At 43.4% G+C, this 16,960-nt stretch overlaps 1 protein-coding gene across 1 annotated transcript; it reads right to left on the reverse strand.

Annotated features, from left to right (window-relative positions):
• Nucleotides 1–7,804: 7,804 nt before the first annotated feature.
• Nucleotides 7,805–15,111, reverse strand: LOC149428648 (retinal cone rhodopsin-sensitive cGMP 3',5'-cyclic phosphodiesterase subunit gamma). The gene is made up of 3 exons (XM_089667158.1): nucleotides 14,938–15,111; nucleotides 12,850–12,890; nucleotides 7,805–7,937 (listed from the first exon to the last, which is right to left on the reverse strand). The coding sequence occupies exons 1-3, from the start codon at nucleotides 15,081–15,083 to the stop codon at nucleotides 7,861–7,863; spliced, it is 264 nt and encodes an 87-aa protein (XP_089523284.1). The 5' UTR covers nucleotides 15,084–15,111; the 3' UTR covers nucleotides 7,805–7,860.
• Nucleotides 15,112–16,960: the final 1,849 nt, after the last annotated feature.

Below are 16,960 nucleotides of genomic sequence, written 5' to 3' on the forward strand. Positions count from 1 at the left end.
CTCCCACATGACTCCGGCTGCCAATATTTGATCAGTATTGCTAAACAGGATCTGTCCCCATCCTGAGACAGAACAATGATCCCTCAGTAATCAGGGAAGATGGAGAGAGGTACCGGGCTGTATACCAGGAGAAACATTCCGTATTCTGGAACATTGCCGTGTATTATATATACAAGATAAACAAACTTTTATATATGCGGAATAAAGTCTGAATGTTCCAGAATGATCAATTGCAATGTACAACAGAGGGGTGGAAAGGGTATGACAGTGATCGGTATGTACAGGAGAGGAGTGTGGGGGGGTGTGACAGTGATCGGTATGTACAGGAGAGGAGTGTGGGGGGTATGACAGTGATCGGTATGTACAGGAGAGGAGTGTGGGGGGGTGTGACAGTGATCGGTATGTACAGGAGAGGAGCGTGGAGGTATGACAGTGATCGGTATGTACAGGAGAGAAGTGTGGAGGTATGACAGTGATCGGTATGTACAGGAGAGGAGTGTGGAGGTGTGACAGTGATCGGTATGTACAGGAGAGGAGTGTGGAGGTATGACTGTGATCGGTATGTACAGGAGAGGAGCGTGGAGGTATGACAGTGATTGGTATGTACAGGAGAGGAGTGTGGGGGGTGTGACAGTGATCGGTATGTACAGGAGAGGAGTGTGGGGGGTGTGACAGTGATTGGTATGTACAGGAGAGGAGTGTGGGGGGTGTGACAGTGATCGGTATTTACAGGAGAGGAGTGTGGAGGTATGACAGTGATCGGTATTTACAGGAGAGGAGTGTGGAGGTTTGACAGTGATCGGTATGTACAGGAGAGGAGTGTGGAGGGTATGATAGTGATCGGTATGTACAGGAGAGGAGTGTGTTGAGGGGGTCTGTTCTGGGGGTGTAGGTGTGTGTTGAGGGGGTCTGTTCTGGGGGAGTCGGTGTGTGTTGAGGGGGTCTGTTCTGGGGCAGTTGGTCTGCATTGAAGGGGTCCATTCTGGGGGAGTCGGTGTGTGTTGAGGGGGTCTGTTCTGGGGCAGTTGGTCTGCATTGAAGGGGTCTGTTCTGTGGGATTTGGTGTGTGTTGAGGGGGTCTGTTCTGGGGGAGTGGGTGTGTGTTGAGGGGTCTGTTCTGGGGGAGTGGGTGTGTGTTGAGGGGGTCTGTTCTGGGGCAGTTGCTCTGCATTGAAGGGGTCTATTCTGGGGGAGTCGGTGTGTGTTGAGTGGGTCTGTTCTGTGGGAGTCGGTGTGTGTTGAGGGGGTCTGTTCTGGGGGAGTTGGTGTGTGTTGAGGGGGTCTATTCTGTGGGAGTCAGTATGTGTTGAGGGGTTCTGTTCTGGGGGAGTCGGTGTATGTTGAGGGGTTCTGTTCTGTGGGAGTCACTGTGTTTTGAGGGGGTCTGTTCTGGGGCAGTTGGTCTGCATTGAAGGGGTCTGTTCTGGGGGAGTCGGTGTGTGTTGAGGGGGTCTGTTCTGTGGGAGTCGGTGTGTGTTGAGGGGTCTGTTCTGTGGGAGTCGGTGTGTGTTGAGGGGGTCTGTTCTGTGGGAGTCAGTGTGTGTTGAGGGGGTCTGTTCTGAGGGAGTCGGTGTGTGTTGAAGAGGTCTGTTCTGTGGGAGTCGGTGTGTGTTGAGGGGGTCTGTTCTGTGGGAGTCGGTGTGTGTTGAGGGGTTCTGTTCTGGGGGAGTCGGTGTGTGTTGAGGGGTTCTGTTCTGAGGGAGTCGGTGTGTGTTGAAGAGGTCTGTTCTGTGGGAGTCGGTGTGTGTTGAGGGGGTCTGTTCTGTTGGAGTCGGTATGTGTTGAGGGGTTCTGTTCTGGGGGAGTCGGTGTGTGTTGAGGGGGTCTGTTCTGGGGGAGTCGGTGTGTGTTGAGGGGGTCTGTTCTGTTAGAGTTGGAGTGTGTTGAGGGGGTCTGTTCTGGGGGAGTTGGTGTGTGTTGAGGGGGTCTGTTCTGGGGGAGTTGGTGTGTGTTCAGGGGGTCTGTTCTGGGGCAGTTGGTCTGCATTGAAGGGGTCTGTTCTGTGGGAGTGGGTGTGTGTTGAGGGGGTCTGTTCTGTGGGAGTCGGTGTATGTTCGGGGGGTCTGTTTTGTGGGAGTCGGTGTGTGTTGAGGGGGTCTGTTCTGGGGGAGTCAGTGTGTGTTGAAGGGGTCTGTTCTGGGGGAGTCGGTGTGTTTTGAGGGGGTCTGTTCTGGGGCAGTTGCTCTGCATTGAAGGGGTCTGTTCTGTGGGATTCAGTGTGTATTGAGGGGGTCTGTTCTGGGGGAGTCAGTGTGTGTTGAGGGGGTCTGTTCTGGGGGAGTCAGTGTCTGTTGAGGGGGTCTGTTCTGGGGGAGTCTGTGTCTGTTGAGGGGGTCTGTTCTGGGGGAGTCGGAGTGTGTTGAGGGGGTCTGTTCTGGGGGAGTCTGTGTGTGTTGAGGGGGTCTGTTACTCCTGAAGTCCTTCTCTAAGGTAGGCTATGTGTAGAAGAGGTAAAGGAAAGATACAATTTGATTGCCCTGAGTGTGCGGAGGTTTGTGTGTGTCTGTCAAGCTTGTAGTGCAATCAGAAAAGCTCATATTATGAGTAAAAGGACCACGGCTCAGGTATGTATGGTCCTGACGAAGCTGAGTGAGATACGCCCATCGGCGAAACGCGTTGACGTCATACGTCAGATACGTCACTTCCGGTCATGTGCACTAGGTGGAACGCACACTGACCCATAAGGAGGAAGCCATCTTTACAAGCCATGAGGCAAGCCTAAGCGGCACAAGCGCCGAGAAGGGGCTGGAACCCGCGGTATATCGGCGGATGTCAGCGGTGGTTCCTTGGCCGCCTTGGCCCTGTATGGCAGTACCTATGTAGGATTTCTCTTTCATTCCCGTTATCCATAGCACAGGTGGTGAGTGGATTGTTGCAGGACATTAGATATATGGTCCTCTGTGATCTATATGACCTATATATCTTCTATAGAGTGTGAGCTCTGTCAGTGACTTCCCACATATTGTTTGTTTCACTACAGGATGGGGACATCATGGTGCTTTGTATAGGAAACAAGATATACCATATATATTTCAACAGGCAGAAGAGTCTTTGGGATGTGTCTTGTTTTTTCCTACAAAAAGTGGTGTATAGTCCACATGTAGTGGTGAAGAAACCATTTCAAGCAGAGTGCTGCTTTGTGCATCTTTTCTTCCATCCTGGAAATAAATGGGGCATATTCCCATCCAAGAGCTCTAGGAAACAGCTATCTATATTACAGATGAATGGGCCCCAACCACTTGTGCCGGCACAGGAATGTATTGTACAATATATTTGACATTTATGTCTTCCTTCATACAGGCCTGAGGCCTGCTACTCTCCTTTTTGACGCATATTGTGCTTGCTCCATTGCATACATGTGAGATATATATTTACAGCATAATTTTTTGGATTTTTTGATAGGGATTTGCCATTATGGTTACTGCTTAATCCCTTATATCCTCTATTATGGTATGCCCATGGCATAATTTTTGGATACACCTCCCTAGGGAAGTGTTCACCTGTGTGTTTGTGTTGCAGGGACACTAGACTCATGTAGCCATTTTCCCTGCTACACATACATTTAGACCGGTTTTTGTGTCATTTTAAATGGTTTTAGGTCTGTGTGTATTGTCTCATACTGAGGTGACGGTAAACCAGGGCAAATGCCCATATGTCATATTCATTTGTGTGTAATAAAGCATAATTTTTGGAAATTATTCCCTTAGTGTCACGTTCTGTTCATTATGTAGCCGCTTTTCTGTGAATCTCTTTTCACAACCCTCCTTTTTTGTATGCCTCTTTTGGCTACTGAATGGAGACCATACATTGGGTGACACGTTAATGTATTTAATAACCTCTTTAATAACTTTTTTAGTATGTATAGGGGGAGTAGGCTCAGGTTTAACTTTACTAAATCCCCTTAAGCCCCTCCCACTGTTAGCCCAACTTGACCGCACTCACGATTCATTGAGGCATGCTGTGCTCCGCTTTGTTTCTTCACTCCTTTTTTTGGGGGGAGGAGTAAAAAAATGATCAGTCCGGGTGCCAGATGTGCTAGGTACACCACTGACTTTCTAGAACATTAAATTCACTGATTATTAGGTGTGACCCTTTGGTGGTGTCAGGGGCCACAGTTGAGGCCCCCAGCATCAAGTTGGCCTGTGCTGAGCAGATGTTAAAAATCACAAACTGTTTCAAAACTCTCCACCAGAATCAAATGAAACAAAGGAAACGGGATGAACATCTTTATTTCCAGGAAGAATACATTGTTGTATAAGACACGGATCAACCGTTTTATAAAATGCACTTCGAGTGGATCTAGGATTTTCCGGCCGTCTCCTCCAGGCACATTCATTCTGCTACTAATGAGTAATCAGCGGTGGAAAAATGTTGGTTTCAGCAACTTTTGTTGAGTCTATGACTCTATAACACACTCCTGCTGAAAAGTTCTCTTTTTCTAGGTGCTGCCCATATATATATTTATATATATGTAGTGCCCCTCTAGTTAGCCAGGGGGAGCTAGCTAGGATTTTAGTTAGGGGCTGGATAGAAGCCTGGGATGAGTCAGCCAGATATTATTATTATTATTACATCGAGTTATCTTTAGGTCAGGGCTGGAGGCTCCGCAAGTCAGTTCCCGGATACTTCACCCTGTTCTAGAAGCTTGAAAAGTTTCTAGAAGGCAGTGGGTGGGGGTCAGGAGGGGCTGATCTGCATACTTAGGGGATCCTAACCAATCCCCAAACAGGAGGCTTGGGGTCAGGACAACCCTTAAATATGAGAGAGCCAAAAATCATTGGGAATGTATGGCCTGCATAAGGGAGGACTGTCCCCAGACCATCTGGGAGAAATTGGCTTGTATGCTCCAAATCAAGTTGTAAAATTCCGGTAAAGATCGTTCTAACTAAGGAAGACTAGAGAAGATGGAGGAGAATGAGAGAGAAGGAGAATAGGAAGGAAAGGAGTCTGGTTGTGCTGTTCCTCTCCAGGCCGATCTGCGAGGGCTAGGCAAAAAAACCTGGGTGTTGCATGGCGGGGTCAGCTTAGGGTTCAAGCAACGATTGATCAAAGTTCGGAAGTAGGTAACTATCTGCCCTGGGTTGCCAGATTTGTAGGCCTCTATCTTGCTGTGGGTCATGGCTTGCGTCACCCGCTGTTGAACCTCAAGAATGGTAAGACTGGGTTCCTTCCAGACTTCTGTAATTGTTTGTTTAGAGGATGTGGTGACCTAGAGAAGGAGTTTGATCTGAACTCTGGATAAGTCTGGAGGACATCAGTTCAACAGACCCAACGCGGGATCTAGGGAAATTCATTTGGAAAGCATCTCAAGTACCTCAACCCAAAGCTGAGTAACTATGGGGCAGGAGTGCCAAATGTGGCAGTGAGTACCTATGTCTGGGCAGCCTCTAAAACAATGACGGGATAGGATGAGCAAAATTTTGTAACCCTTGGTGGTACGTAAGATCGTTCTAACTAAGGAAGACTAGAGAAGATGGAGGAGAATGAGAAAGAAGCAGAATAGGAAGGAAAGGAGTTTGGCTGGTGTTGTTCCTCTCCAGGCCTATCTGCGAGGGCTAGGCAAAAAACCTGAGTGTTGCATGGTCGGGTCAGCTCAGGGTTCAAGCAAGGATTGATCAAAGTTGGGAGGTAGGTAACTATCTGCCCTGGGTTGCCAAATTTATATACCACTATCTTGCTGTGGGTCATGGCTTGATTTTCTTAATCATTGATGGCGCCATCGGATTACCGAGCAAACAACGTTCTCGATTTCTGGATGAAAAATTCTTCGGAATTCGAACCATGTATGGCCTGCATAAGGGTGTACCTCTCTAATACCTGGATAGCATGAAAAAAAAAGAAAACCCAACAAAAGTTCTAACCCTCCCCCACTCCATCCATGAAAAAATTTTGGCGGGAAATAAAAGCTACATTTAATAATAGAATCATCTACAGGACATCAGATCATCGAACACAACATTTAAGAAGCGACTTTTACATCTCTGAAAATAGAAATGACAAATGTAAATTCTTCTTCCTTATGCAGGCCATAGACGGTTCGTTTATCGGCTGAATTTTATCTGAAAGAACAATCGGACGATATTCACACCGTTAGTGGGGCAATGTCATCGGCCGATTTTTACAGTTCCTCCTCATTTTTTTTAATCGGCCATGCTGGAAAATTTACGAAAAAATGCAGATTTTTGTAATCATTGGTGGCAACAGAACGACCGATGTTTCGTTTTTAGGCCGAAAATTTGGTCGATAAACAAACCGTCTATGTCCTGCATTAGTTGAGATGTTGCTTATCAAAGCATGAAGAGGTAGAAGAGGCGACACATTCACTTACAGAGCAAATGTATACATTGTATCTATACAGACAAATCATTCACACGCACAGCAAATGTATACATTGTATCTATACAGACAAATCATTCACACGCACAGCAAATGTATACATTGTATCTATACAGACAAATCATTAACACACAGAGCAAATGTATACATTGTATCTATACAGACAAATCATTCACATACACAGCAAATGTATACATTGTATCTATACAGACAAATCATTAACACACAGAGCAAATGTATACATTGTATCTATACAGACAAAGCATTCACACGCACAGCAAATGTATACATTGTATCTATACAGACAAATCATTCACACGCACAGCAAATGTATACATTGTATCTATACAGAGAAATCATTCACATGCACAGCAAATGTATACATTGTATCTATACAGACAAATCATTCACATACACAGCAAATGTATACATTGTATCTATACAGACAAATCATTCACATACACAGCAAATGTATACATTGTATCTATACAGACAAATCATTCACACGCACAGCAAATATATACATTGTATCTATACAGACAAATCATTCACACGCACAGCAAATGTATACATTGTCTCTATACAGACAAATCATTCACATACACAGCAAATGTATACATTGTATCTATACAGACATCATTCACATGCACAGAAAATGTATACATTGTATCTATGCAGACAAATCATTCACATGCACAGCAAATGTATACATTGTATCTATACAGACAAATCATTCACACGCACAGCAAATGTATACATTGTATCTATACAGACAAATCATTCACACGCACAGCAAATGTATACATTGTATCTATACAGACAAATCATTCACATACACAGCAAATGTATACATTGTATCTATACAGACAAATCATTAACACACAGAGCAAATGTATACATTGTATCTATACAGACAAATCATTCACACGCACAGCAAATGTATACATTGTATCTCTACAGACAAATCATTCACATACACAGCAAATGTATACATTGTATCTATACAGACATCATTCACATGCACAGCAAATGTATACATTGTATCTATACAGACAAATCATTCACACGCACAGCAAATGTATACATTGTATCTATACAGACAAATCATTCACACGCACAGCAAATGTATACATTGTATCTATACAGACAAATCATTCACATACACAGCAAATGTATACATTGTATCTATACAGACAAAACGCAAACTATTCGACGTCTAACAGGAAGCAGCAGCGCCGCCTGCTCTGGCCTACGCAGCACGGAACGCACATACTACATCCTCAGAGAAAGTTCTAGAAATGTTCCATGGAGACTTCATCAAAGTCTACACCAGCTGAGGCCACCAAACACGGAGCCCTGGAGGTTGTAGAAAAGCGTCAGCTGGAAGCGGTCGGTTTGCTAACATTTCACACGAAAAAAAAAAAATATATATATATATAGAATCTTGTCAATGAATGGCATTAAAAAGTTGTTTTTATTTTTTTTATTTTTTTGAAAGTTGAAAAAAAATCCTCCGAAGATCTTTCAGATGATGCCGAACTGCGCCAACTCGTGTAGCTCTAAGTGGCTGAACGCCTCCCAAGGACAGATGACGGTAATATCTGCGAAAGAGAAAACAATCTTTTGAGAATTTTGTTACAATTTTTCATGCTTTTTTTTGTACAGTTTTTTTCTGGGTAAAAGGAAAAAAAACTGCCGACAAGAGCATGTAAAGAAAATAAAGAGATCGACTCGGATCACAGGGAGAGGGTGACATTTCCGGGACATGGATAGTTATTGAACTTTCAAATCTCACCAATAATGTACAACCACTACCAGGGCAGCTGTTAGAAACCACGGGGCCCCATACAGCCAACTTGACAGAGCCCTCCAAACCACAGGGCCCCATACAGCCAACTTGACAGAGCCCCCCACCCCAAGAAAAACAGTTCACCAGGCTTTATTATGAATGAACATGGCGAGCGAGCGATACCAATCAATTATTGTGTTCATTCAGGAAAGGAAGGGGCTGCTAAATGGGACTTATTTAGAGGACCCTTCCTCCACTCTCCATCCTGAAGGACCCTTTTGTGTGCTGCCACTGGTGGGAAGGAGAGGAGGGAAGTCAGCAGCTCTGCGGGGATTGGGGAACGCAGGGGAAACTGGCAGGGCGTGACGTATGGTGCACAGGTAAGGTGATGGGTGTGGCTGGTGGGGCAGTTACTGGAACCAATCCCCTGTATGGCTCTCTCTGCAGCAGCTGGAAGCCGGTGGGAGGGAGAGGAGAAGCCGGTTGGAAGGAGAGGAGAAGAATCCGGCTGGAGGGAGAGGAGAAGAAGCCGGCTGGAGGGAGAGGAGAAGAAGCCGGCTGGAGGGAGAGGAGAAGAAGCTGGCTGGAGGGAGAGGAGAAGAAGCCAGAAGGAGGAAGAGGAGAAGAAGCCGGCGAGAGGGAGAGGAGAAGAAGCTGGCTGGAGGGAGAGGAGAAGAAGCTGGCTGGAGGGAGAGGAGAAGAAGCTGGCTGGAGGGAGAGGAGAATAAGCTGGTGGGAGGGAGAGGAGAAAAAGCCGGCTGGAGGGAGAGGAGAAGAAGCCGGAGGGAGGGAGAGGAGAAGAAGCCTGCGGGAGGGAGAGGAGAAGAAGCCAGCTGGAGGGAGAGGAAAAGAAGCCGGATAGAGAGAGAGGAGAAGAAGCCGGCGGGAGGGAGAGGAGAAGAATCTGGCTAGAGGGAGAGGAGAAGAAGCCAGCGGGAGGGAGAGGAGAAGAAACCGGCTGGAGGGAGAGGAGAAGAAGTCGGCTGGAGGGAGAGGAGAAGAAGCCGGCGGGAGGGACAAGAGAAGAAGCCATCGGGAGGGAGAGGAGAAGAAGCTGGCGGGAGGGAGAAGAGAAGAAGCTGGCGGGAGGGAGAGGAGAAGGAGCCAGCTGGAGGGAGAGGAGAAGAAGCCGGCTGGAGGGACAGGAGAAGAAGCCGGCGGGAGGGAGAGGAGAAGAAGCTGGCGGGAGGGAGAAGAGAAGAAGCCGGCGTGAGGGAGAGGATAAGAAGCTGGCGGGAGGGAGAAGAGAAGAAGCCGGCGTGAGGGAGAGGATAAGAAGCCAGCAGGAGGGAGAGGAGAAGAAGTTGGCTGGAGGGAGTGGAGAAGAAGCCAGCAGGAGGGAGAGGAGAAGAAGTTGGCTGGAGGGAGAGGAGAAGAAGCCGGCTTTCAGCTGCTGCAGAGAGAGCCATACAGGGGATCGGTTCCAATAATTGCCCCCCTGCTGTGCTGATCCCCCTACCTGTGCACCATACATTTCACCCTGCCAGTTTCCCCTGTGTACCCCCACCCCCCGCATTGCTGTTGACTTCCCTCCTCTCTTTCCCACCCAGCTTCCTGGGCCCCCCTGCTGGCCTGGGCCCCGTACAAGAGGACTGGTGGTCCCCCTTTATCCACGGCTCAGACCACTACATTCAGGGAGGATAGTGATGGGCTGAACACCCCCCTGTTCGGTTTGTGGTTGAACATCCAAAACCTACAGACTGATCGACTGCAAACTTCGAACCAAACAATTTCCTGAACGGCACCTTCCTGCCTCTGAGTACGTGCTGAGATCCCGCTCAGTTACTAAAACATCCATTCATGTTCCCGCTGTCAGTGGAGGTTCCCCGCTGGCAGCTGAATGTCAAAAGAATTGTCATCAGTGCCTGACAATTAAAACATTTTTTAAAAAACAATGTGGGGTCCCCCCTCCCATCCATACCAAGTCCTTTGAGTCTGGTATGGATTTTTAGGGGAACCCCCGAAGCCAAATTTTTATTAAAAATGGCATGGGGGTTCCCTTCAAAATCCATACCAGACCCTTATCCAAGCATGCAGCCCGGCAGATCAGGAAAGGAGGGGGGGAGATGAGCGAGCGACCCCCCCATGAACCATAGCAGCTACATGCCCTCAACATGGACGGGTGATTTGGGGCCCCCAAAGCACCTTGTCCCCATGTTAATGGGGCATGGGCCTCTGCCTCACAATCCTGGGCTGTGGTTGTGGGCGGGGGGCTTTAACAAGGGATCCCGCCCCCCCCATGTGAATGAGTATGGGGTACATGGTGCCGCTACCCATTCACAAAAAAAAGTGTAGTGTAAAATAGACAGAAGACAGTCTTTTCCAAATCCTTTATAAAAAACAAAAGTATAAAAAATGTCCCCCGAAGTAGATCCAACGTCATTCATGATGCCCGAAAAAAGAAAAAAAGAAAAGAAAAAAAATGCTCCGCTTGCAACACTGACTCCCAGCCGTGTCCCGATGACAGTTCTTAAATACTATCATGACATCACAAGGCATTATATTATTATTATTATTTTTAATTATTATTATTTTTATTATTATTTAAATTTTTATTATTTTTATTATTATTATATCAAATAAAAAATTAATAAATCAGAGAAAATGTAAAATGAAATAAAAAATATATATATCATGAAATAAAAAATGAAATTTACAATATATTAAAATAAAATGGTGATGTACCTCCTTTATGATTGCTCATTAAAAGACTATAATTAAAAAATATATATAAAACTTACATTAATTTACCATGAACATTTTTTGTATTTGTTATATTTGGTGTGCCTACACACATGCCGTGTTCTGTTTCTGTCTGCTTCCACCATCGTGGAAGATGTCTCACATGCAATAAAGGCTTTTTCAGCATAAACATGGTCCACTCCAATATGGCGGACACAGGCATGCTACAGAATACTGCGTTTATATCTAAGGTAAGTGTATATAATGTGCAAGGATGACCTGCCGATATCACCATAATTCTTCTGATTTTATAATGTTTTCCGCATATTTACTATCTGCAGAATATTTTTTTTTTGCCTTTGAATCAGCCAGAATTAGGGGGATGCATGTCAATATCATTATTTCAATATTCATTTTATTTATTACAGTATATATTTAATATTTATATATTCAATAGTTAGAAAAGAAGAGGAACAGAGAGGAGACAAAAGTAACTGAAAGGAAAGAAAAGGGTATAAAAAGAAGTCCTAAAATCAAAGTATCCAAATAGTTCTTTTCCAGGAAAGATCCCGGGGATCATTGGAGAAAGAAACGACACTCGTAAGTCTATCATATTAAAATAAATAAATTATCATGAAATTTTAAATATTTAAGGTACAGAAGGAGGCGGAATGTTACCATTTCCAAATCACCAGATTACAACGGAGCTCCACCGTCATTCAAATTACACTGTTCAACAGGTAAAAAGTTTTGGGCATAAAATTAGCTAATCTTACATAATTTTGGGGTGCTGAAAACGAAAATGACCCTAAAAAATGTTGATTGGCTCTAGTTTCCATGATATATTCACCCATCTAATGACGTAAGCCATTCAAAATGATGATGCAACTTCAGCTGCATATTGCGCAATTGATACTGGTGACCAATAGAAAATGTCATGTATACTGAGATGATGCAATATTAGCCTTTAATTGCATCACTTCACTGCATAAAAGCTGCAGTATCTGTAGCTGATTGGAGTTCGTCTTTACATTTCGTTTTCTGCTTATATAGGCTACTCAGTAATGCCTCGAACTTGTGTGAATAAAGCAGATAATTTCTGCTATATCTGCGGTGAAATAACTTTTATCTCACAAAAAAGGAGGATAACAGGAATGATTAAGAAAGCCTACAACTTGTATTTTGGCTGCAAGATAGGAGACCAGGACAAGAGCTGGGCACCACATATATGCTGCAATTCTTGTGGGACGGCACTGGAGCAATGGTTGAATGGAAAAAAGGCATCTATGCCTTTCGCTGTGCCAATGATTTGGAGAGAGCCAACAGATCATGTTAGTAATTGTTACTTTTGTATGGTGCCTCCAATTGTAAAAGGGCTAAATAAGAAGAAAAAGTTATCTGTGCGCTATCCAAATATTCCATCGGCAATACTTCCAGTTCCTCATGGAGAGGGGCTACCAATTCCTAAAGCACCAGAATCCTTCGTGGTTGAGTCAAGTGAGGAAGAACCTGAAGCGTGTAGTCACGTGCAGTTGTAAGAGATAGCCCTTTCCTCGAATACAAGAGAAAAGCCAAGAGAAGCAAAACCGACACAAACTGAAGACAAAACTAGTGAGAATCCTAAGTATTAAAATGATTCAACTTGGCTTATGGCTATAATTTTTCTTGGTAATCCTATGCAATATATTCTGCCATTTAGGCTTTGTTATGTAGTCAATATCACTTGCTTTATATTTGTGGAAAGACATCTATCTATATAATTATTGTGCATTATGTAGTCATTACGCCTATAGTAGAAAACTTTCCGTTTACAGAAAAACTAGAGCCAATTGACAAATTTCATTGTTATATTTGAACTCAGAATGTGAAATTCATTAAGAAATGGATCCTTTTGTTTCCAAAAAATAAAAATTTGTTGAACAGTGTTATCGGTTTACTGATGTGCTTATCTTTAATGGAAACCCTCCTCCTTCATATTCATTTATTTTAAGGATTTTGATAAAATTAAATTCAAAAGGGATATGATCACGTCCATGGCTTACCTGTTCCAAGACCCTCCATTCCAGGTATATCGTCACCAAATCTAAAAAAAAATAAAGGCATATAAATGTTTAATTATTATTATTTTGTATTATATTATTTTTATTTGATTGTACTTTTTATTTAAATTTTTTTAAATAACCCCTGATGGGGGTGTTAGTTCCTGAAATTAAAAAAAAATCATGTTCGAAATTGATGGCCTGAGTCTTATCAATGAATCCTTTTGTTAGACCGCTAATATAAAAGTATTCATTACTGAAGAAGGATTTGATTATCTATTTTCTCTCACACTCATATAAATGGCTTCCAATGTATACCTAGATTGTAAGCTCGAAAGAGTAGGGCCCTCTTACCCCTTGTACGTTGTTTGTTATTGTTGTACTGTGCCATGTATTGTCCCCCCTATATTGTACAGCGCTGAGCAAACCCTTTGGTGCTATATAAATCCTGTATAATAATAATATTAATAATATACAGGAAATTAATAAAATCTTTATAGTCTCAAAAAACCATGTGTAATTATTGTGTGCCTTGAGGCGCCATGTGTATGTGTATACCCACATGGAAGAAAAATATATTGGAAATATATTTTTTAAATATTCTTCCCAAATATATTGACCTATATTTGAAATCCTACAATTTTGGCCGTATTCAATATATTAAAAAAAAAAAAATATATATATATATATATATACACTGCGTGTTGAAATGGATTTTTATTACAAAATATCTGAAAAATATTTTTAAAAATACATTTCAAATATACTGTATGTCTTTAAAAATACAAATCTGCATTTTTGGAATGAATTTACAAATATATGTAAAAATATATGTTAAAACGACTTTTTCATATGTTAAAAAAAAAATCTGAAGACTATATTTTAAAAAATATATATTTGAAAGACCACCCTTTTACTGAGCCTTTGGATGACACATTAGGAGAAGAAGCCCCTAAATATTTTAATATTAGTGGTAGATAAAAGGCTACTTTTCCCAAAATTCTCTTCTGCAATTTTAAATTGTGCCTCTGCTTGTTGGGTTTCTTCCCTTGTTTGACAGCCATTTAACCACTTCCCATCAGCCATACGCATATATACAGTATGGGTATTGGTGGGTGGGCTGTAACGCTGAGAGGACATGTATATGCATCCCTCCCCACATGGAAGAAAAATATATTTTAAATATATTTTAAAAATACTCTTCCCAAATATATTGCCATATATTCAAAATATTCAAAATACTACAATTTTGACCATATTCAATCTACTTAAAAGAAAATTATATATATATATATATATATATATATATATATATATATATATATATATCCTGCATGTTGAAATGCGTTCTTATATATTGCAAAATATATGTTAAAATGACTTTTTTATATGTTAAAAAAAAAATCTGAAGAATATATTTTAAAAAAATATATTTGAAAAAAATATTTTATCTACTTTGTAATATATAAAAAATGCATTTTAACATACATTTTATATATTATATATATATATATATATAAAAATATATTTTTAAATATGTAGTATTTCAAATATAGGTCAATATATTTGGTAAGAATATTTTAAAATATTTAAAAAATATATTTAAAATATATTTTTCTTCCATGTGGGTCTGTAAACTCTTTACTTTGCTGAGAGCACGATCCCAGCACAGTAATCGGTGGGTACCAGAAAGCTCCCCACGTATACTTGCGATTGGAAGCTTACCAATCATGTGACTACCAATCACAATGGTCACATGACCAGAATGCCCGTCTCTGCCTCTCGGCATTTAGAACCTCTTATAAGCCCAGTAGGTGGCGAGGGGAAGGGGTTAATAAAGCCATCATTGGTTGTCAAACCGGTGGCCCTCCAGCTGTTGCCAAACTACAAGTCCCATGAGGCATTGCAAGATTGACAGTTACCAGCATGACTCCCAAAGGCAGAGGCATGATGGGACTTGTAGTTTGGCCACCAGTTTGACACCCCTGGTTTACACCTACCTAAACTTGATGACAGACTGTGAATTCAATCAAATTATTGGCAAAATGGCAAGTCATCTAAAAAAAGTAAAATTTGAAGCTGTTAATTTACCCTTTGACACCCTTCTTCGGCGGCTTGCTCTTGAACTGACGTGTCTGTCTCTGCTTGAACTTTGGAGGCCCCTTGCGCGGTGTGGTGGGTCCACCTTGGACATTAGCGGGAGCCAATGCGCTGGCTGCAGGTGAGCTGGAGTTCATTGTCACCAATAGCAGATTCCACTCTCAGACGGCTGGGTATAGAAGAAAATACAAAGTGCGTCATAATCTGCACTACAGATATGTCAAATATAGACAATTAGATTGGTGAAGCCTAGGATGTCGGCCAATAAAAACTGAGAGAGAGAGAAGGAGAGAGAAGGGGGGGAGAGAGGGTGAGGGGGGGAGAGAGAGAGGGACAGTGAGAGAGGGAGGGGAGAGAGAGGGGGGAGAGGGGGAGAGAGGGGGGAGAGGGAGGGGGGGGAGAGAGGGGGGGAGGGGGAGAGAGGTGGGGAGGGAGAGGGGGGAATAGAGAATAGGAGAGAGAGAGAGGGGGGAGGGGGGAGGGAGAGGGGGGAGATAATGGGAGAGGGGGAGAGAGAGAGGGAAAGAGAGAGAGAGAGGGGAGAGGAGAGAGGGAGGGAGAGAGAGGGAGAGGGAGGGAGGGAGGGAGAGGGGGGGGAAGAGAGAAGGGGAGGGGGTAGAGGGGGAAAGAGAGAGAAAGAGGCAGAGGGGGAGAAGAGAGAAGGGGGAGAGAGAGAAAGAAGGAGAGAGAGAGAGAGGGGGGGAGAGAGAGAGGGGGCGGAGAGAGAGAGAGAGGGAGAGGGGGGAGAGGGGGGAACGGAGAGGGGGAAGGGAGAGAGAGGGGGAGAGGGGGAGAGAGGGGGAGGAATAGAGAATAGGAGAGGGGGGAGAGAGGGAGGGAGAGGGGGGAGAGAGAAGGAAAGAGAGAGAGGGGGGAGAGGAGAGAGGGAGGGAGAGAGAGGGAGAGGGGGGAGGAAGAGAGAAGGGGAGGGGGGAGAGAGAGAAAGAGGCAGAGGGGGAGAAGAGAGAAGGGGGGGAGAGAAAGAAGGAAAGAAAGAGAGAAAGAAAGAAAGAAAGAAAGAAAGAAAGAAAGAAAGAAAGAAAGAAAAGAAAGAAAGAGGGGGGAGAGAGAGGGAGAGGGGGGGAATGGAGAGGGAGAGGGGGGGGGAGAGAGAGGGAAAGTACGTTTTGTTGCATTTTATTGTCTAAGGATAGTGATAACAATCATTGTTGCAGGACGATATCATGAAAAGAAAGCCTTGTTTGTCCTTATAGAACACTATATGTATTACGTTGTTATCTGAAATAATGACAAAGTTATCGCTGAATAAACAGATCCGTGGCAGAAATGTAAACATTGCTCTTCTCCATGGAGGGTGAACAGGTATGAGAGGTGAAGGGGTTAATAGAGAATGGTTCCAATCCCTGTCCAGTGTACGGCTTTATAGAGTATAGATAGTTTTTAGGCAGTTCTAGGCATCTCCTGTTGTATGGGAAACATATCCTGGGGAGTGTAACATTTTGTGCAACCTGACCTCTTCCTGAATTCTCAATGTGTCATAAAAAAGAAAGAAGCAACCTAATTTTATTACTCAGTCCCGGGAAAATATAATATATGAAGAAGTGCAGTTTATTATGTTTTTCTGACTTGTTACATTTTCATTTTTTGGCTAACAATTGCCTTCTGAACACTAGATGTCTCTTCAGTGCTATCATAGAACATCCCGAGGGACAGAGTGCCGCAACAACTCCTTTTAGAGATCAAAAAAAAAAATGACTTTCCTGAGTCATTTCTAGTTTGGGGGGGTCACCAACATGAACAATAATGAAATCAAATATTTATTTTAGGAAAAACAATCATTTTATTACCCCCCCCCCCCACTCCAGGGCTTCAACCCATATGATGGTAAGTGCGGCGTATCGTCCTGCATGGTCAGTGGCTCTATGGTGAGCTTGGTCAGAAAAGAAGAAGTGCCACATAGACACCATTGGATGGATTTCTGGCATCTTTCAGGAGCGGTAATGTATTAGGATAGAGATCCTGGGGGCTGATATAATCTCGGTTCATAAAGATT

The sequence above is a fragment of the Staurois parvus genome, unplaced genomic scaffold (assembly GCF_062004578.1).
Source record: "Staurois parvus isolate SC_StPar_1 unplaced genomic scaffold, SC_StPar_1.0 ptg003064l, whole genome shotgun sequence".
Lineage (NCBI taxonomy): Eukaryota > Metazoa > Chordata > Amphibia > Anura > Ranidae > Staurois > Staurois parvus.

Bases quoted from the DNA above. Each gene is read 5' to 3' on its own strand.
- LOC149428648 (XM_089667158.1), bottom strand. From the start codon at position 15,083: ATGAACTCCAGCTCACCTGCAGCCAGCGCATTGGCTCCCGCTAATGTC. The intron at 12,891-14,937 runs GTAAATTAACAG...ATTTTTTTTTAG, and splicing joins CCGAAGAAGGGTGTCAAAGG to ATTTGGTGACGATATACCTG. The intron at 7,938-12,849 runs GTAAGCCATGGA...TCTCTTTCGCAG, and splicing joins AATGGAGGGTCTTGGAACAG to ATATTACCGTCATCTGTCCT.